The following is a 22,384-nucleotide window of genomic DNA, read 5'->3' as shown; positions in this document are numbered from 1 at the left end:
TTTAAGACCCCACCCCCAACACATACACAAATGACAGAATGCATTTCAAGCAACGTATACGTGAATTTTCTGTTTTCCATACAACTGCTCCCCTGTACAAGCACAAATGATTGACAGTTAACTAACCTAGGAAAACCATAAGCATTTTCATCTTTATAAATAACTATTTTTCAAAACAACTTTCAAATTTTCCAGCAGAGGACACTAAAAAGACTGATACATTATCTTTCCTCAAAGGCACAGCGTAGATGGCTCTGTTCTGAGAGTCAGAAGTCATATTCCAACGCAAGCCTCCTGACAGGCTACGCACTGTGCTCACTCTACCACCCAAACCTGTGACCCACCTGCAGATCACTCGGTGCCACAGCTCAGCAGGACACCTGCGGGAAACGCCAGCTTAAAGAACCAGTGTTGGAGAAGTGTTTCCACCATCGTGTTAACAAGTCATCTTTCACCAAAGGAACCATAGATTTTTGGACCTGGAAGACTCCTAGGGATTAGTCCAAACCTCTGACTTCAGGGTTGGAAACAAAGGATCAGAGAGCTCCAGGGTCCTGCTTACAGTTCATTGGTGAGTGGATAGAATGAAGAGCATCCCCACACTAGGTTCTACTTGTATAAATTGTTCTCTTTGCCCTTTCCTGTTTTATTCAAGTCTTCATGCAGGGAGGGGCATTAGCAGGAATACTTATCTCTAATATGAAGATGGACTAGCTTTCTGTAGTTTGACATGAGTAGAACAAACCAGAAATAAAAAGACGGAAGAGTTGCCAAACAAGGCCACTGTCTTCCTTCCAGCACGGGGATCAGCTACAAAGTGCCTCAGTGATGATATGCATGTTCCAAACACTTTGCTTAAGTGCTCTGTTGTCTTCTTCTAACTGGGGACTTAGTTTTCATCAATTGTTCCATCCTCATGCACTTCCTTTCTCACTTACTGTGATATTAATACTTGACATTTCCTAAGAGACACAACTTTATATTTCTATAGTCATTTGGCTTGGTTCCTCAGAAAATTTAAGCTACAGCATTAAGAGATTCTCTGACTCATTTGCCTGCCATCAGTTAGAATTACTACTGACTACAGCTTGTTATCAAAGCAATATTGAAATCATATTTGTTTAGAACAATAAAAGAGTACAATTAAGAAATATATAAAATAACATTCATTTCCATTCTGTAAGTGGGCATGTCTCCTGGTATTAAAATACGTTTACAACATGTTAATGATTTGAAGTCTCCTTTTCTTTAAATCATGTATGATAGCTCTACATTAAAAAGAGAAGAATGTAATTTTAAATGACATAGTCTTATACAGGTAAACAATACTCTAATAGAAATTTAAATATGAATATATAAAGTTTAATACTTCATATAGGCAACAATAGATAACATGATATAATGGAAACACACACATACACTCATTATTGAATAATATTCATTATTTTATAACATTGGGGAATAAAGCTAATTTAACTTAAGTTTATCATTTTAAATGCCAGTAACTTAAAATTTTTCATAATTTTGAATGCAGACTTCTCAAACAGAGTATATGGAACATGGCTTAAGGTCTTCACACTGACTCAGTATTACTATTGTTACTGTCAACACCAGTTATGGAACACCGCTATTCATTCCACAGGGATCCCTTTAAGATGTGAATGAGGCATGTGTCAGTATATTTGCCTTGAAACAAAATGGCCACAGACCTGATGCTCTGTGAGGTCTTAGGAATGACTTTTAAAAAAATACATTTTCTGCCATCATGTTATTTCTTTTTTCTACAGTACAGATAGCAGAGTCCCCCCACTAAAAAATAAATGCAGTTCTTTCTAATCGGCTTTGGATAGGGGCACTAAATACATGTCTCTGAAAATAAGTAGAGAGTAAAAGTGTAAAGATTCTGAGTCAGAACCTGAAGGTCTCTCTTAGGAATAAAATGCATGCGGGAGGTGAAGGCCTGGCGAGGCCCAGAAACAGCAATGAGTCACCTGAGTCCCAGCAGCAAGAGTGACCCCCAACAGCAGCACTAACAGCAGGGCCCTCACTCATCGAGTGAGAGTTGGGTGGGGCCACCTCCCAGGCTTCCTCTGCTCTGACAGTCTACTGGTCAATTTTTGGTGCATGGACTCAGACACTTACTTTGGAGCTTGATATTCTGTTTAGCTTTTCCCCCTTTACGGTTCTAGCTTGTTAACTCAGAGGTGGAACAGCTGGAGTGGGGGTTTAAGGGCGCTTCCTCCGACCCAGCTGCCCGGGGGGTGCTGTGACTAGCAAAGCCCATGGTGTCTGCAACTCCCAGTTCAGATTCTCTTCCGGTCAGAAGCATTGTCATCCAAGGGAGCGACACCACAGCCAACTGACTTCAAGTTCCGTGTTGTGACAGTTCATGTCACACTCTAGGAGGCTCCACAGGACGCAAACACAAGTATACCAGCATATACATGTCAAAAAATACCTTAACAAATTACCTCATAAGATGTTTGTAAGTAAGAACAATATAGTATCTGATAATGTGATTTAAAAGGACCTAATACAATGAATTTATTAAAAATTAACAGAAGTTGGTTTCTTAGAAGCAGGCTATACTGCGAGTGTTTTCTTTAGATTTATTAGTACTTTTCCTTACCTTTGTTCAATTGCACGGGCATGCTTTCCGATTTCATCAGCCTCTGCTGCTGCTGCTGCTGCTGCTGCTGCTGCTGCAAATGATGCCGGGGGATCTCTGCCAGGGTTCTGGGGGTGCCCACAGCAGTGGAGGAACTGCCACCGCTGCCTGCGGAAACAGGGCCACTGGTACTGCCTGGGGCTGTTGCTGGAGAAATCAACTTCCTTCCAAAATTAATCAGGCTATTGGAGACCTTATTTATATTCAGGGGAGCCCCTCTGGCATTGGTCCTGCAAAAACAATAGGTAGAGAGAAATTATTTAAGTTAGAGGACAACTATATTTCGCGCTATTTCACATACTCCATTGGTATAAAAACATACCTTAGCTACTTCAAAAATGGCCATTTACTAGATCAGCCACGCCAAGTGAGAGGTAAAAACTTAAAAATGACCACAGGATAATAAAACATAAGACTCTTAAAGATGTGGCTTATGGAAAATAGTTTTTATACTTTTTATTCATTCATTCAATAGTGCCTATATGTGCCAACCCTGTGCTAGGTTCTGGGGATACAACTGTCCAAAACAGACATAGTTCCCCTCCTGGAACTTCTAGTCTAGTAGGGAAGAAATACATTAATCAAATAATTACATAAATAAGTGTGTGATCAAACCTATGACGAGGACTATAAAGGAGAGACACAGGGCTGGACGAGTCTTGGGCTACCCACAGAAGGGGCACCTTGAAATGAGGCTGGTAGCAGGTGTCCCACCAGCCCTCACATGTGGGGGGTAGGCCACATTTAATCTAATTTTGAAAAACAAATGCGTTGGAGGGTCAAGAAGTAAATTCACAGAAATTACATCAAGTTCATAGAACTTACAACAGATGCCCAGTTCATGAGAATTGCAATTCACCCTCAACACACCCACCCCGCTACCCTGCTACCCACTCAGCTTTCCATGATTCCCTCCCCACTTCTCTGCTTTTCTTGATAGCACTCTGCATCATCTGACATGCTATATATTTTACTTACTTGGTTATTATTTGTCCCCTTCCTCCCATTCCCACTAGAATAAAAGTTTCATGAACTCAAGGACTTTTATCTCTTTGCTATATTGCCATTGTCCAGCACAAATATTTTTTGTAAATATTTGTTAAACGGCAGCTGCATCTACCTATAGTTTAGGTCTTCTCACCTGTTGCGGTGGAAGAAGAGTCCTGCTCTTAGCCATGGCCAGCCTCTGCATCCGGGCTCTGGACCCCATCTCCTGTGACCTTTCACGATCTTTACTCCAGCACCTCCCACCCCTGCATCATTTCGCCTTCTCTACTGTATGATTCCATTAGCATACAACAGTGTGTGTGTGTGTGTGTGTATGTATGTGTGTGTGTGTGTGTGTGTGTGTGTGTGTGTACACTAACTTCTCCTTTGAACCCTCTCTCCTTTCTAGTTACCATCCCTCTCTCCCCACCCCCACACATAAGTTTTTGGGTTTGTTTTTTTTTCCTCAAGAGGGTATCTTAATGTGCTATTGCTGCTTCTTCAGTCCCTGACTCACTAATGCCTGGTTGTGGCCGTGCCATTGCTTTGAATCCATGCCTCAAGGTCACCAATAACTCCTGCACTGCCAAGCCAAAGGTGCATTCTTATCTTACTCTACTCTCAGCAGCAATTCATCCCATAATCACTCCCTACACTTCCTCTCCAGGCTTCCAGGGTTGCCAGCACCTGTGCTTTAACTGCCTGGCAGACAGAGGACACCAAGGAAACATTGTTGAATGAATGATTACTTCCCAAATGACTCATGGTCTTGAAGTATTTCAGAGCTAGTGTCTTCTTGAAGTTACGACTATAAATTATTACAGTTGTAGGAGATAGTCCCACTCCATGTCAACACCAAAGTTTGTACTTTTATTGCACAAATAATTAATAGTAGCTTATTTTCTCCCCTTTTGTTCTTTCTTCACTAAAGTGGAAAACTGAAAATCAAGTTTGAGGGATTCGATAACTTGATTTTAGTTAATGAATTTTACTATCATTTCCTTCTCTCAGATCTACCTGGCAGCACTTACCTAGTAACTCTCCCACTCCTCACATGACACCTGTACCTGGGCATTACTACATGTAGCTCTAGCCAGACCGATCCATAGTCCTAGCATAACAAGGAAAGGACATGATGCTTCTTCCTCCCATAAACTCTTCTCCAATGGTACTAGCTAATATTATGGGCTAGGTGTTGGAGACTTAAACATTCCTTTGGAGATAGGACAAATCAAATTTAAAACCTGGATTTCAGCTTGATAAAAAACATTTATTATTTATAACTTCATGAGATGGGGAAAATCATTTTCCAAAGGGTTCTTTTTGGATCACGTTTAATCTTTAAAGAACTGAGCTATTTGAAGTCCTTCCAAAAATTATTGAAAATAATGTTTCCTAACAGAGATAAGGATATATGGTGATTATGCACCGTCTACTTCGTCCTCAGCTGTTTCTTTATGAAGAAGAGCATTTTCAATGTACAGATAGAGAAGGCCCTGAATACATGTTTATTGAGAAAAAGAGTGAATGAAATGAAAATAACTCACACATTCTGGATTAAGGGGGCATACCTCTGGCACTGTATTCCACTCAGCAGCCTACATACACTGCCATTGCTTGTGAGGTGGTGGAAAGAAGAGCTATCATGATATTGAAGCTCTGTTGCAGTTTAGTTTTGCTTCTTTGCAAGTCAAGATTCATAATTCATAGATATGAAGAAGTTATAATGTTACCCTTCCTTATAAACAAAAATGTACTAGTCAAATTCCCACATTGCCAGTTGTAAAATTTATACGCTGATAAAAGTACTAAGCAACTGCTGGAGCATTATCAAGAGAATACGGTTAATGCAACTTCATTACTACTAATAACCACGAAAAACATATAGATCAAGCTCATGCAGAGGAATTTTTCATCTGCATAGTTCTTAAAAGGGAATGAACACTGTTTCCTTTTTTTGAACATTTTTTGTTTTTAACCAATTAATTTCCCTCTCATCCACTGCCTTAGAAGAATATTTTCTTTTCAAAACAACTACTGATAGAGACTACTTATTTTCAGGTATGAACAATTGTAAACCATGCTCTTCTAGGAAAAGCACGCTGTCTGTCCACAGGTTGTTTTTCAGATATGACAATTTTTGTGCCAAAGTTAGCTAATATAGATCTTAAATGTTAGTAGCTGCATTCTTCACGACAAATGCTAAACAATTTGCAACAATTATTATTGCCTGTGATGTATACTATTAAGTCATATGTGCTAAATTAATGATGATTAACACAGTTATTAGAGATCTGAATGACAGCGAGGATAGGGTTGGATTAAAGATGGAGTATAATGTGTAAAAGTGTTGAAATAAATAGTAAGAGGTCTTTATAATTAAGATATCAGATATTAAATCTTATGAGTAACAAATTCTGTGTAATCAGTCTTCCATCACTATTTTCTACTACATACTATTATTAAATAAACTAGAGGCCTGGTGCACGAAATTCATGTACTCAGGGGGAGGGGTCCCTCAGCCTGGCCTGCACCCTCTCGCAGTCCGGGAGCCCTTGGGGGATGTCTATCAGTTGGACATTCTTTGTGCTGCCGCGGAGGCGGGAGAGGCTCCTGCCACCACCACTGTGCTCACCAGCCATGAGCCTGGCTCAGGGCTTCTGGCTGAGCAGCGCTCCCCCTGTGGGAGTGCACTGACCACCAGGGGGCAGCTCCTGCATTGAGCATCTGCCCCCTGATGGTCAGCACATGTCATAGCAACTGGTTGTTCTGCCATTCGGTCGATTTGCATATTAGCCTTTTATTATATAGGACTAGAGGCTCGATGCACAAAATTCATGCAAGAGTAGGCCTTCCTTCCCCTGGCTGCAGGCACCAGCTTCCCTCTGGCACCCGGGACCCGGGCTTCCCTCCAGCACCTGAGACTGGGCTTTCCTCTGGCTGCCGGCAGGCACCCAGAATCGAGTTTCCCTCCCAGCCCTGGCTTTATCTGGAAGGTCGTCCAGTCTAATTGGCATATTATGCTTTTATTATTATAGATAGTACCATCTAGGAGAGATTGTTTTGAAATTGTGCCAACAACTTACTTTTGGCATAACTCCATTTAGCAGCTTAAATCAGTAGCGAAAGGGTATTTTTTTTCTCTGAAAATCCATGAATCCTCCAAAACATCTGTATCAGAGCCCAACCTGGCTTCACTATTGGGTTCAGAGGCCCCTTTGGTTCAGTTTTAGAAACTCTAAAGAAAACTCTGAAACTTTTGCAGCCTCTCAATACCCTTTAATGACTCAATCTCTTAGTCTGGCTTTCTAATCCATATTCTAGTGAAGAGCTTTCTTTCCTTCCTTCCTTCCTTCCTTCCTTTCTTCCTTCCTTCCTTCCTTCCTTCCTTCCTTCCTTCCTTCCTTCCTTCCTTCCTTCCTTCCTTCCTTCCTTTCTTTCTTTCTTCTTTTTTTTTTTGCTAATCCTCACATGAGTATATTTCCCCCTACCCCCAACTGCCACTGATTTTTAGAGAGGGTGGAAGGGAGGGGAAAAGACAAAGAGAAGAGAAACATCTATGTGAGAGAGACATCAACTGGTTGCCTCCTATACACACCCTCCGGATTGAACCTGAGGTATGTGCCCTTGACTGGAATTGAACCCGGACCCTTAAGTCTGTGGGCCAAAGCTCTAGCCACTTAGCAAACCAGCTAGGGCTCCAACACCTTAATAGTCAGAGTCTTCAACTTCCAAACCTTCCTAAAGCTTTAAAAAAACACATTATCATTTCTGTAAAAATTCTCCACAACATTTCCTCTCTCGATATCCAAATCTTTACACCACCATAATTTATTTCCTTTCTACCTAAAGATTTATTTTTTAGGATTGATATTAAGTATCTAATATTTGTTTATTTCACTCTTTTTACAATAAAATTTTGTTAAGATACTTGTTTATATTTTTGTCAATTCTCAATTTATTTTTAATTATTTCTCTCTATATTCTAATTTATATTTTTCTTCTTCTTTTTTTCCTTGTGATCCCAAAGGCTGAATGCCAGACACCAAACCACAGATCCAAGAAGCTCAGAAAACACCAGGCAGGATAAACACCAAACACTATACTTAGTCATATCTTTTTTTTTTTTTTTTAATCCTCAACCAAGGATATTTTTCCATTGATTTTTAGAAAAAGTGAAAGGGAGAGGGAGAGAGAGAGAGAGAGAGACATCGATGCGAGAGAAACACATAATTGGTTGCCTCCTGCACCCACCCCAATCAGGGCAGGGAACCTGCAACCGAGGTACGTGCCCTTGACTAGAATTGAACCTGGGACCCTTCAGTCCACAGCCGATGCTCTATCCACTGAGCCAAAATGACTAAGGCATACCATTTTTATAGAAAGTCACAGATAAAGAAAAAAAGTCCTGAAAGAAGTTAGAGGAAAAAAACAAACACCTTGCCAATAGAGGAGTAAAAGATAACAATCACATCCAACTTCTCAGCAAACCATGCCAGCGAGAAGAGAATGGAGTGAATTAAGTATTGAGAGGGAAAAAAACCCCACTAGCCTGAATTCTGTACCCTATGACATTATCCTTCAAAAGCAAATATAGTACCAACATATAGTAAATAATATTATCCTTTAATAGTAAATATAAATGTGACCAAAGTGCCTTCATTGCAGGAGATAATTATTCAACTATGGAAGATAGTTCCTGGTGAGGTTAATTTCTGACAGGACTGAATTTTGTGTTTATAAAACGAAGGGAAATAGAGGGGAGACATGAAAATTATGCTGGAAAAAGAATGGCTGCAAAAGCTGGGCGCAAGTATAACCTGCTGTGTCCAATGGCTTCTTACCATCACATCCTTTACACTGTTGAGAAGACAGGACCAAATCTGCAGCCTCTAGGCCTCGGAGGACTGCTGACTCACCCTTCTTCAGATGTAGGGGCCTGTTTGCCCTGCCTTTCTATTCCACTCTCAGTTTCTATTCTGTTCCTTTGCCCTTCCTCCCTCTTCTGTGTTTATCTTTCTTCTGAGACCTTTCTTTTCTATTTTTCCCCATTTCCTTTGTATCATAAGTCTCCTTTTCTTTCTATCATTTTCTCACTTCAATCTACCTATACTTTATTTCACCATAAAAACATGTAACTCATTTAAAAATGATTTTCCCAAGTACAAAGGTAGTTGGAAAAGTAAATATATACATATAATAGAAATATGTGACCTTGGCTTTTGGATAAAAACAATATTCTCTTTGCATTCCGGTATTTTTCTAGGCCAGTGGTTGGCAAACTCATTAGTCAACAGAGCCAAATATCAACAGTACAACGATTAGAATTTCTTTTGAGAGCCAAATTTTTTAAACTTAAACTTTTTCTAAGGCCACTTCTTCAAAATAGACTCGCCCAGGCCGTGGTATTTTGTGGAAGAGCCACACTCAAAGGGCCAAAGAGCCGCATGTGGCTCGCGAGCCGCAGTTTGCCGACCACGGTTCTAGTCTATCATTATTGGACTACCCTGAATGGATGCTGGTTCATATTTATTTCTTTCATGCTTATAGACATCAGTCTTTTACTTGGAAATTTAAAACAGTTGTCAGAGTTGCAACATAATACTTTTCAAGATGATTCTAACATCTGAGCTAACATTCATGATGTATTTCTACTTACAAATTCCCTAAGTTGAAGGCTTCAAATTCTATAAAATGAATTTTCCAATTGCCTTTAATTCTTTAACTTTAAAGTTGAGTGTATCGAATTTGCTTCAATGAAAAACAATTATATCTAATCCTAATCTGTTTGCCATATTGTGAGGTTTCTGTCACCTCAGACAATGAACTCACACCATATCTCAAGGATTTCTAGATTTTATAGGTTTTTATTAAAACGAAATAATGACAATTAGCTTGCTGTTACTTATTCCTTAGGAGTTTGACTTTCAAGTGAAATAGACTAGGATTATTTTTCATGTGGCAAGTAAATTTTTATCCATGTGATGTGAAGCAAAAGCAGTCATGCTTGTTAGGGATAAAAAGATTGGCCCTGATGAGTGGGTGGATATAAGCTAGTCTGTGGGGCTTACCTAATTGGGTCTGAATACAATTTATTACACTAGTTACTAACATAACAAATGATAATGATGCATTAATCATGGTATATAAAATCACTGAATAAACTTTCCAAGACATATCTATAGAAATAAATATTGAGGTTTCTATTTCTATTTCTAGACTGGTAGTTTTCAACTAATTTATTTTCTGACCCAATGTATCTGAGATTTAACTCTCTCCCATCAGTAACTGTGGTTCATCATAGCAGAGTGTTTAGGGGGTTAGGGATTCTCTGACCTAACGGAGCACATTAGAATGGAAGAGGATATAATTCAGAGATGTCCACCTGTTGGGTAGTTTTGCCCTCTTCACCTCTCTTCGTTCACTTTGAGAATCATTATACAGGGTATCCCCAAAAATGTATACTATATACTTTTTTTCTGATAGCTCCATTGATGTTTCTTTTCAGATTTAACCCACTGGAATTAATAATTATTCAAACTATATATACATTTTTGGGGACACCCTATATATCTTAACAGTTAGTTGGAGAGGACAACTAACCTGTACAAGAATGTTCATAGCAGCCTTTTTTATAATAACCCAAATCTGGAAATAACCCAGTATCTATCAGCAAGAGACTAGATAAACAACTTGTGGTATATTCATATAATGAAATGCAACTCTACAATCTAAAGAAAGGAACTAGTGATATAAACAACAATATGGATGAACTATAAAAACATTATGTTGAGAAAAAAAAAAGCTAAGACATGAAAGGGTGCATGCATATTGTGTAGCTTCATTTATGTGAAGCTCAAGAAAAGGCAAAACTAATACATGGTAATAGAAATCAGAAAGTGATTGCCTCGGGATGGCGGGTTGGAATCTACTGTAAAGGAACACAAAAGAACTCTTGGCTGAAAGAAACATTCACTCCAGATATATTGTTTGGGTTGTGGTTCCATGGGTATACACAACTGTCAAAACTAATCAGACTGAACACTTAGGACCTGTGTACTGTGTACAAATTATACATTTATAAAAAAGGGAAAGATCTCTTTACTCTGGACTGGATAGGAGATAGTGTTACCAACTCTCTTTAATAAAACAGAGAGAGCACTTCAGCCATAGATATGTTTATAGTACAAACTCTTAGTTATTTGATAAAAATATTACAAAATTACATTTATATAAAAAAGCAATGTTCTTTGAAATTCTGGTTAGCTAATTAACTACTAATAATTAATATTAATATTGGTAACTACTAATACTGATAACCATGAATTTCCTGGCTTCATGGCTTTGGGAATATTATTAGAATATTACTTCTTTACCATATTTTAGCAATACAATACTCCTGAAAAAAGGCAGTCATTATATAAGTAAATATAATAGAACTTAATTTAAAAAATCTTGTTGACCATACAGACCATATAAAATAGAAATTGTCCCGGAAATTTTAGAATGCCTTTTAGATTTTCAAAACTATATTTATACAGTCATTCAACTAAGTATTTACTGAATACTATAAACAATGCCAGGTATTGTGCTAGGCCCAGACTCTGACATTACTATAAGTTATTCTACATGTGAAGCTAAAAGGTGTTGATTCATTTCATGATGAGTGACTTTGTTCTGTGTGCTAGGAACTGAGGAGATACCAATGAAGCAGTGTGGTTCCTGCTCTCACACAGCTCATATTCTAGTATGAGATTACAATTGTTGGAAGAGTCCTTGTGTTTCTGGGATCCTGCACTTTCTCCAGACATTCTCCTTAGGCCAGGCCCTGAGAGGAGAACTCCGAAGCTGAGCAGATGGACAAGTACTGGTAGCCAGCAGGAGTTCAGGGCTGGATGCCACCAGTCCTGAGTCACGTGGAGCCCAGCTGAGGAATGTGAGATACATCTCCAGAGCCCAGGGAACCCTCCTTGTTAGAATCTTCCTTCCTTGGAGCCTCGCTTCCTCTCAGATCCCATGCAGAGGTCCGACAAGGGGCCTTCTACACAGAGCCTACTTGCCAGAATTATAATTCTGGAAGCTTTCATCATTGATATGAATTAAAAGTTGTTTAAACTAAGCTTTGACATGGAGCAGAGGAAAGCTAGGAATGTTAGCTCCGAGAATGCTATGGCTGAACTGAGTGGAGAGATCAGGATCTAAACATGGGTTCCTCCATCTCTATCAGATATTTCTAAATGAAATATCTAATTTTGGTGAAATGAAATTGCCTTAGCAAGTCAAAACACCAACTGTCATGGAGCCGGTTAAGAGGCACCGCTGGATAAAGTGGCACATGCGCTTGAGGCACTGTCGATAGCTCAGGTGCCATTCCTTTGTCACCTCTGCCGAGCAGAAAGAATCACGTGTTTTGACAAATTGTGTTTTGTCATTTTCAAAACAGAAAATCCATGAATGTTCTGGAATAAAGAAGGTATGTGATTCTAATCTTAATTTGAGACTGCAGTATTTAAAAGCTATCAAATTCTGTTCTATAACTATTTAATTGGGCATTTTAGTAGTCACAGACTCCTAAATAAATTACACGAGTCTTTCTGAAAGACTGGTCACAAATTAAATGCACTTACTTTTTTATAGCAGCACTTTCTGGTTATTTAAGGACAAAATTGGAACAAGACTTGAGTATTAAATTGTGATTCTGAGCTCTAAAGTTGAATGAATAGGAAAATGCCAATTCCAATTTTTAAAAAGAAATTTGCAAGTAAGTAAAATCAGAGCACAGCGAATATTACCCACACATGTAATGGAGAATCTACCACTAAAATACCTAGGCACTTGCTTTTAAAGACTTAATTACAGCAGTCCATGGTAAAGAGAGAAATCAAGCTTCTTGATTTCTAGGGATATTCTTATCCATGAAACCATATGTCATCTTTGCCTCCTCCTCCCTTATTTGGATAAACAACATCAATAGAAGTCCATCGCCATAGATGGAGCAGGTATTAGCTCCCTACTTTCCAGGTGTCTTCCTGTCTCTCTCTTGTCTACCCTCTATTTACAGATCACTGTGGGAGGTACCCCATGAGTATATATTTCTCCTCTAGACCATCCCCACTCCCCATCTTGCTACTCAATGACAACCCCCCAATACTTTTTAAGAGACTCTAAACAACTAAGAAAGTAGTTGCAAGGCTAATTATGGCTAAAGGGCCTCTGATAAACTTCTAGGGAATAAAGGCTACATATAGTATTGAAAGATTTCTTGGGCAAGATTATCAAGTAGGTCTCAATTTACACTCTCTCAAGTGGTGACTAAGGGTATCCCTGCACCTTCATCAATGTTAGCTTGCTGATTCATTCATTCATTCAGTCAGTCAGTCATTCATTCACTCCACTTTATTGAGGTAAGCTTGACATCTGCAAAACCATCACCACAATCATATCAGTTACATCCAGAAATTCTTCCCACCCCCTTTATTTCATTTTTAAAATTTTATTTTATTTTTTGTGTGATAACACTTAAAATAAGATCCACCCTGTCAGGGAATTTTTAGGTATATAATGTGGTATTATTAAATATTTCTGTACAGTAGGACTTAATCATCTCTGGCTTAACTATTTTTAATTTGCTAATTTGAAAGGTGGAAGTGGTACTTTATTGGTATTTTAATTTGCATTTGTTTGACTGATTATGAGTTTGGACAGCTTTTTACATGTTTATTTGCTGTTTGTAATTCTATTTTCATTGAGTGCCTACTATATTCTAGAAACTATTTTAGGTGCTATAACAGTTAATAAGACAGAGTTTACATTTTAGTGCAAGAAACGAATGATAAAAAACACACACAAAAAAACCAATACTCTTTTTAAAAGCTAAAAATACCATTTTGTGCTATAAAAATATAAAAACAAGAATAGTAAGAAAGCAAAGGGACAGAGGAAAGGGGGCCATTATCTTAGATAGAGCAGTCAAAGGGAGTTTTTATGGAGAGATGACATTTGAACAGAGACTGAGTGCATGTGCCATGTGGATTCTTGAAGGGGATAGGCTGGTGGTAGTGGTTGGGGGGCAGGGGCAGGGAAGAGGAATCCAAGCATAGGGAAAAGCAAGCTCAAAGCTCCCAAAGGGGGGAGATGTTTGCTTGCTTGAGGAATAGTAAGTGGGCCTGTGTGACTGCAGGCAATGAGCAACAGGGAAGAGTGGTGGTAGCAAATGGGGTTGGAAAGATGGTAGGAGGTTGGATCATTAGGGCTTGTCTCACTGAAAATGTTTTGGTGAGTCACTGAGGGCTTGAGCAGTGGAGTGTTATGATCTGACTTACACTAATCTGGCTGCTTGTGGAAAGGAGGAGACGAATATAGGGAGACTAGGAGATTATGGGAGTGAGATGAGCACTGATGTGGTGACTAGGTATCAGTATACATAGAGAAAAGTGATTTGTTTCAGGAGATATTTTGAAGAGGATTTGCTGAGGGACTTGTGTGATATGAGAGAAAAAGAGGAGTCAATGACAATTCTAAGACTGGGATGGGGACACACTTCAGGAATAACAGGTTTGTGGAGGCAGAATGAAGAGTTAAGTTTTAAAAAATACTCAATTTGAGATGCATATAGGACATCCAAGAAGAAATACTGAGTAACTAGTGGATCTGGGTCTAGAATTTAAGGGAAGGGATCAAACAGATGTAAATGAAGAACCCTTCTGTCATTAATTGTATTTAAAGCCGTGAACCTGGGGTGAGATCCCCTAAGGAATGACAGAAACCAAAAGGAATGACAGAAACCTTTATAGGCTGGATCTGATAAAGCATGTAATGGGGTAGAACAGCCACTGGGAGAGGGTATTGTGTTTCTTACTGAACTGCAAAGTTCTTTATATACTAGTATTAACTATATGCCTTGCACGGATTCGTGCACATTGAAAATAAATTAATTAGAAGGTGGCCAGCAGTACAGGACTGGGCTAGAGGGGCTGGGCACGACCTGGAGCCAACCTCCTGCAGTCCCTCCCTGGCTGTCCACACCTGGGGTGATGCCAGGGCTCGAAGGGTGAGGGGGGCGTCCCTCAGCCTGGCCTGCAGGGATCGGGCCAAAACTGGCAGTCCGATATCCCCTGAGGGGTTCCGGAGTGCGAGAGGGCATTCTGCAAAGATGCTGTTGCTCGGCAGCTCCTGCATTGAGCGTCTGCCCCTGGTGGTCAGTGTGCATCATAGCTACTGGCCAGTTGGCTGGTCGCTTAGCCTTTTATAATATACTAGAGGCCTGGTGCATGTAATTTGTGCACGAGGGGGGGTGGTGTCCCTCAGCCCAGCCTTCACCATCTCCAATCTGGGATCCCTCTCACAATCCAGGACTGCTGGCTCCCAACCACTCGCCTGCCTGCCTGATTGCCCCTAACCACTTCTGCCTGCCAGCCTGATCACCCCCTAACCACTTCCTTGCCAGCCTGATCGACACCTAACTGCTCCCCTGCCAGCCTGATTGACACCTAACTACTCCCCTGCCGGCCCGATTTCCCCAAACTGCCCTCCCCTGCTGGCCTGGTCACCCCTAACTATCCTCCCCTGCCAGCCTGGTCGCCCCTAACTGTCTTCCCCTGCAGGCCTGGTTGCCCCCAACTGCCCTCCCATGCCAGACTGATCTCACCCCCAACTGCCCTCCCCTCCTGGCCTGATCTTGCCCCTAACTGCTCTTCCCTGCTGTCCTGATCACCCCTAACTGTCCTCCCCTGCCAGCCTGATCACCCCTAATGGCCTCTGCCTTGGCCCACACTATCATGGCTTTGTCTGGATGAAAGTCTGATGTCTGGAAGATGGCTGCTCGACCCGGTCTAATTAGCATATTACCCTTTTAGTAGTATAGATAGATTATATAGGATAGGATTGCTTAAATGGGGGCGGGGGGAGACTTTTTCATCAGGAGGAGATGCTCTTGGCAGACAAAATTACATAATCCCTATATCTGGACTGAAAGCCAGGCATATGCACTATACTGCCAAACTGGTCATTAAAAATTGAACTGCTTTCTTACACCTTACACCAAACAGCTGTTGCCCTTAAAACCCCTCCTCAGCCGCCATCTTAGTTTCTGCCTTCGCAGTTCACCCAGATTAGGTTCTGATTGGTTGGTTTCTATGCCAGTCAGTGTCAAAAGCTCCGCCTCCTAGGCAGCCATTGGCTCCTCACACTTCACCCAGATTAGGTTCTGATTGGTTGGTTTCTATGCCAGTGAGTGTCAAAAGCTCCGCCTCCTAGGCAGCCATTGGCTCCTCACACTTCACCCAGATTTGGTTCTGATTGGTCGGTTTCTATGCCAGTCAGTGTCAAAAGCTCCGCCTCCTAGGCAGCCATTGGCTCCTCACACTTCACCCAGATTTGGTTCTGATTGGTCACTTTCTATGCCAGTCAGCGTCAAAAGCACTGCCTCCTAGGCAGCCATTGGCTCCTCACACTTCACACAGATTTGTTTCTGATTGGTCGGTTTCTATGCCAGTCAGCGTCTCCAGGCCTATCAACGGGCCTGATTACAGCCCCAGCAGAGGCCACAGAGAAGATGTGGCTGCTGGCCAGGCCTGGAGCTAAAGAGAGAGGCAAGGGCTGATAAACAGCTGCCATGGAGGCAATGGATCAGACCCTGCTTCTCTCTCCTCAGGCCTCTCTCTGGGCCTGATCTGCAGCCCCCTTGGCAGTCAGTGCTGGGTCCAGGCTCCCGCAGCCAAGGCAGTCCATGGCAACCCAGCACTGACTTCCCGTTGGTTGAGCCTCTGGTTGTTGTGGATATTACAGATCCTGGGGTTTTTATATATTAGGATATAGATGGTATTATAGTTTTCCAGTTACTTCCAATACAAATATTTTCCCAATTTTCTGTTTGCATTGGATTCAGTTTATTTTATTTTTTACATATTTACTTAAAACTAATTGTACGTAAAATCCACTAGTCATTCCCTTTGTGGCTTCTTCTATTACTTTTAAGGTTAAAAAGCCTTCCAGTAACCAGGGGCCAGATAGACACTTGTATTTTGAGTGCATGTTGACTCATTTGGAATTTACTTTAGTATGTGGTAAGGTTACAAGTTGATACCTTCTTAAAAGATTTATCAGGTTTACCAGCACCACTCATGAACTCTTCCCTTGCTCACTGGTCTGTGATGTCTTCTTCACATAGTATGCTTTATTTGGTTCAATTTCAATTTTAAGCTTTGAAATTATAACAGAGATAATGAAAAACCTTCCTTCCAATTGTCATAATAATATGCTTTGTATAAGAATCTCAATGTGCTCACAAGGAAATACATAAAACAAAACCAACATTCTTCAGAAGAAAAATGCAAGGACAAAAAGCTAATAAAAGAAAGATAAAACATGAAGGGGAGAAAAGAAAGGGCATAGTCCATTTCCTTTTCAAAAAGAAAAGTACATGTTGAAAAATGTAAAACGAGAATACATGTATACATACAACAAATATGTTAAGTACCTTCCCAATGTTAGGCATTGCCCTAGATGCCATTAAGTGGTAAGATAGGGAGGGGCTTAGATTTCAGTAGGGAAGTTGGGGACCGAGCCCACAATCTGGGCATGTGTCCTGACTGGGAATTGAACTGTGACCTCCTGGTTCATAGGTTGATGTCAACCACTGAGCCACACCAGCAGGGTTATATTGTTCTTTTATACACAACAAAACTAAATACTTGACATAACATAACAAAAGGAAATACAAGTGACCAGACTGTAAGATACTTGAGGACAGAGGTTTTTGTCAGGTTTGCTCACTGCACATCTCCAATGCCTACCATAATGAGAGTGTGGAACTCATTAAACATTTGTTAAATAAAAGGAACAAAGCGACTATAGGGAATAGCCTTTTATTGGCGAAATAAGAGTCAGATGAAATGAACATTCAGAAAAGGGCTTCAGAGAAGCCTCATGGGCTATAAAACTGGTCTCATAATTACATTGTATGTCAAAATCAAGGATGGGTAATTTAAAAGTAACATTACACTAACACAGGGTTCAAAATACAAGGTTAAATTTAGCCACTTCCTTGTAAACTTCTTGTCATCACCTCATGAGTTTATATGTGGCAGAAATTATGTCTTCTTTTCAACTCTCCAAGTAAGAGGAGAACACGCTGTATGTGTGTCCTACATGGTGTATATTTACGCTGTTGGAGGCCTACTGAAGAAATGCTAGCACACAGGCAAAGTGCTCAAGGAAGAAAATGGGGACAACTTGGCAGCATTTATCATTACTAACACTTCAGTCTCCTAGAGTAAACTTTGAAATTATATTCAATTTGAGATGGTTCTGGTTTGACAAGTTAACCCTTGAGACATCTGAGTACAGTATTATGAAAGAACAAAACTGTTCATCAACCCTTTATGCCAATGTTAATTTCTTTTAAAAGTAGGATTTTAATGTTTTTTAATTCCTACAGTGACCCTTAAAATTTCTATGTATATAATCACGAATGCACACACAAGATGCATTTATAAGCTTATTGTGTAGTTCCAAAGACAGTTGGGAAAATCAATTTTAATTTTGTTACTGAAATAATTTAAAAATATATTATAGAACTGCCTCTTTTCAATCAACGGCAAGGATCTAGAAAAAGATTATACAAGTAGGCACACTTTATTTAGGTTTATTAGTGTTCGAAAAATGAAGTTGCCTAACTTCAAACTGAAACAAGCACTCTCATATTTAATTTTTCATCTCACCACTGACATCAATGTATATTATTTTCTTATGCCTTTAAAGAAACTCGGATTAAAAAACTTGGATCATTTATTTAACAAGATTCATTATATGCATTAACCATTGAGATGCCCCAAACTGGAAAATTATTTTCAGCAAATGTGCAATATTTCCTGATGATCTCCGAGAATATCTTTGTGACTTAAGACTTTAATCAGAGAAAGAGGGCTTACCGGCTTTTATTCATAAGGTCTGCTCCCCGTGCTTTGTAATAATCTAAATTTGGATGGAACTGATAAGTCACTGGTCTTGGATTTCTCTATAGAAAAAAAAAAAAGAATAAATTAAAATGTATAGAGCTGTTTAAATTATACATTAACATATAAAAGGATAAAATAATTGTTTTTATATTCTTTCTGGAAAAAATACATAAAATAATGAAATTTAATAATTAGTATACTTGGGTTTTGCTTTTATTGTTGAACTTTTGCCTTAACTGATCTTAGTCCTGACTAATGACTGAAATTATTTTCATATATTTTTCTTTTAAAAGTTTTTTTAATTGATTTTTTACAGAGAGAGAGAGAGAGAGAGAGAGAGAGAGAGAGAGAGAGAGAGAGGTGAGAGAAACATCAATCAGCTGCTTCTCCCATGCGCCCTGACCAGGGATTGAACCCACAACCTTTTGGTGTATGGGACAACACTCCAATCAACTAAGCCACATCAACCAAGGCTGATATATTTTTCTTTACTTGTCTCATAGTTCACATAAATTTATTCCTGTCAGATTTATTTTTTATGATTTTGATCACTTTCAATATGACGTTCCAAAACACAATAAGATAAAATTACAACAAAACTGAAAAATTATATGAAATTTAACAGGAACACAATCTATGCTAATGACCAAGAGATACAAAGTGTCAAGAAAGCTGCATTTTGGAGGAAGATCTTAGTTTTTGATACCCAGAATACTAAATTTGCCCACTAGATGGCACACCAAGTCTTTCTTCTCCTAAAATGAATAAACTATTTCAAGAATTAAGCAATTCTTTTAAAGTTAGCAATTTCTATGTCATCTATTCTTATATACGAGTTTAATAAGTACCCATGTAGTGGAAATATTAGCAGAGTATCATCACAATACAAAAACAAATTGACCAAAAAGCATACATTTATATAAAAGAAGCAATACACTGTCCTTTCTGGTATTTAATATTATTTATAATCACTATAGAAATGTCCCTGAATCATAGATAGGGTGTGACTAAATATTTTGCTATTAATTTAATGTGTCTATTATTTAAATGTATCCAGTTCCTCAGAGGCACAAAATTAAAGAAGTTTAATTTTTATTAAAAATTCATCTAATTTATAAAAATATAACATGTTAATAAAGCATTACTTCAATAAATACCATCTCTAAAATGTTAAATCACATATTTTTTATTTAAAATTTAAAAAACCTTATAAATGTGTTCCAGTGTTCACGAGCATATAATTCAAGTTAATACTTAGGATTTTGAACCAGAACATGCCTTGTCCTTTACGAGATTTATCTAGGCATAGAAAGATTGCATTTTATCTTAATAAAAAATTACCAATATGTTTTGGTATCAATCCTTGGAGACAAAATCCTGAGGCACTGATACTTGCATGTAGGTGGGGATATGTAATTGCTAAGGTTAAACAGTTTGAAATTCATCAAGCTAACAAGCTGCATCTTAATGGCCATGATGGACCTTTTCTTTTTCTGCTGAAAAGAGAATATTTGCACAGCTCAACCCTTTCATAGCTCCTCCAAGTCAGCCCTAATCATCTAACAAAAACGACAATCCCTTGATTTAGCTCCAGCTCCTACGCCACTGGTTTGGTATTCAGCACACAGTTCTAAAATAATCAAATCTGAATTGCCTTGATGAAGATAACGGATGCTTCCATGGCTACCATACCATTAAGTCTAACAGTGCAACTTCTCTCTCTCAAGGAATCACATAGGTTTCCTTGCCGTAGCTGATGACAACCTGGACCCAACATAATGGGAAAATAAAATAGAGGCTGAAGCTACTGGCAGATTGTTAGTGCATTCATGACTTATTTTAAAAATTAACTTCCGCAGGACCATCACTCATGACTAATTTTGTTCTTTATTCTCAGTACCTGGAAATACATTTTGTTTTGACTAATATAAAAGACTTTTCTTCTCTGACTTCCAACAAACTAACAAAGGATTATGTTACTTTTTGCTAGAAAACAATGAAAGAGGGGACCGCACAGAGCAATTTCTTGAAACATCTTTATAAGAAATGACAAGCAATTCAAGACCGAAGTGCTGATCTATCTAAGCACTTAAAGCCATTATTAGGAATAATGATCTAACTTGAACACATGAGTGAGGCTCAAGTATTGCTTTCACGGAGGCCTATTTAAATTCCTGGGAGACTTACTAGTATCAAAGGAAGAGGCAGTTTAAAGTACCACTATATTGGGACTTAAAAAAAAGAAATCAAAAGAGGATGTTGAAAAACAGCATTTGAAATGTAAGAAAATAAAATCAGAGGTTCCAGTTAAAAGTTACTCAATAGGGTTTTCTGTCTGAGATGATGATGCTGTTACTAAGGCATTAAGAACAGATAGATGGTCTAGGCGAGCACTGCCCAACAGAAAGACAATGCAGGTCAGAACGCAAACTTCATATTTAAAATTTCCTAGCAACCACATTAAAAAGAGAAAAAAGAAACAAGTGAATTTAAATGTAACAATATATTTTATTTAATTCAGTATATCTAAAATATTATCATTTTAACATGTGATCATTATAAAAATTATTGAGCCATTTCAGATTCTTTTTTTTTTTTGCACAGTCTTTGAAATCCAGTGTATATTTTATACTTACAGAACATTTCAACTTGAACTTGTCACACTTCAAGTGCTCATTTTACATGTGGCTTGTAATGGACAGGACAGACTAAATGACTGACATGTGTAAAGCCATGTGTGGTTATCAAAATCAATATATGCATAGAGACACAAATAAAAAGGGCACAAATACTTTTGACACTAAGATTCAGTACTGACAGTACTTCAACATACCTATAGTTCTTCTTTTTTAATTAAATTAGCTTAATCTCTTCTAAATAAGGTATTAGAAAATCAGAAAACTTAAAACAATATATTCTCACACAGCTACTGTGTACCAAAATACAATGGTTTCCTTAGGGGAATGAGATTAAATGAGCAGAATTCTAACTTTATGCAACTGAAACATTTTAAAAGTAAAGAGAAATTTTTTTTTCTTATTTTGAAGGATATTTTCCAAAGAGAATTTTATAGAACTACAACAGTTCTGACTTTTAATTTTTAAAGATCTAGAATTTCCTCTAAAATATAGGAGCCACTAGAATTCTCTGCTCTACTCTGCACTGGAAGTCTGCTGATCAGCCTGCAACCCTCCTCCCCCTGCCACCCTTACCCCCCTGGTGCAACTCTGTATGTAAGAGCAGACTGCGAACTTCTCGTTGTGCAGAACATGTGATGTCGACAACTTTAATATTATGCCTTTGCCTGAATTGGAACAATCCATACTTAATTAAAACCCATTTTCACATGGTCATGATTTCAACTATTATAAGCTTTTCCAAACCAATGTACATTTAAAAAATCCTTTTGTTTCAGTGAATTTTTCTTTGATAGAAAGATGGCAAAATGGTAATCCTATCTTAGGTCTGTGCACAGAGGAATACCAATTACGCCTCATGATCTGGGAAGTCTACGTAACCATACATGAAGATATGAAATCACAAATCCAGTCTACCTTGGCTTACCATGCCTTCCCTAGATCAACCCAGATGGACTGGAAATGAATCTACAAGATTGCAGCTGGTTAACTTCCCAAGTACCATTCCATTCTTCTCTGTTAACAAGCTGGTGGAGGCGCTCTCCTTGAAGCTGTGCATTCAACGTTTTATTTTATGGTAATATGAGAAGAATGCTGAAATTTCCACCCATGGCATAGACAGGCTGCATTTTTGG

The 22,384-nt window shown here is 38.8% G+C and overlaps 1 protein-coding gene across 2 annotated transcripts in view; it reads right to left on the bottom strand.

The window, feature by feature from the left end:
• Positions 1 to 22,384, bottom strand: part of TBC1D5 (TBC1 domain family member 5) — a 446,950-nt gene that overhangs the window by 55,639 nt on the left and 368,927 nt on the right. For both annotated transcript variants that reach the window (XM_079795163.1, XM_079795164.1), the window contains exons 17-18: positions 18,586 to 18,671; positions 2,630 to 2,898 (exon numbers count right to left, since the gene is read on the bottom strand). In XM_079795163.1, the coding sequence (XP_079651289.1) occupies positions 2,630 to 2,898; positions 18,586 to 18,671 (355 nt within the window). The remainder of the gene's footprint in view (positions 1 to 2,629; positions 2,899 to 18,585; positions 18,672 to 22,384) is intronic.

This window comes from Cnephaeus nilssonii, assembly GCF_951640355.1.
Source record: "Cnephaeus nilssonii genome assembly, chromosome: 17".
In the NCBI taxonomy this organism is placed as follows: domain Eukaryota; kingdom Metazoa; phylum Chordata; class Mammalia; order Chiroptera; family Vespertilionidae; genus Cnephaeus; species Cnephaeus nilssonii.
The sequence above is the reverse complement of the archived record's forward strand: the minus strand, read 5'-3'. Positions and strand labels throughout refer to the sequence as shown.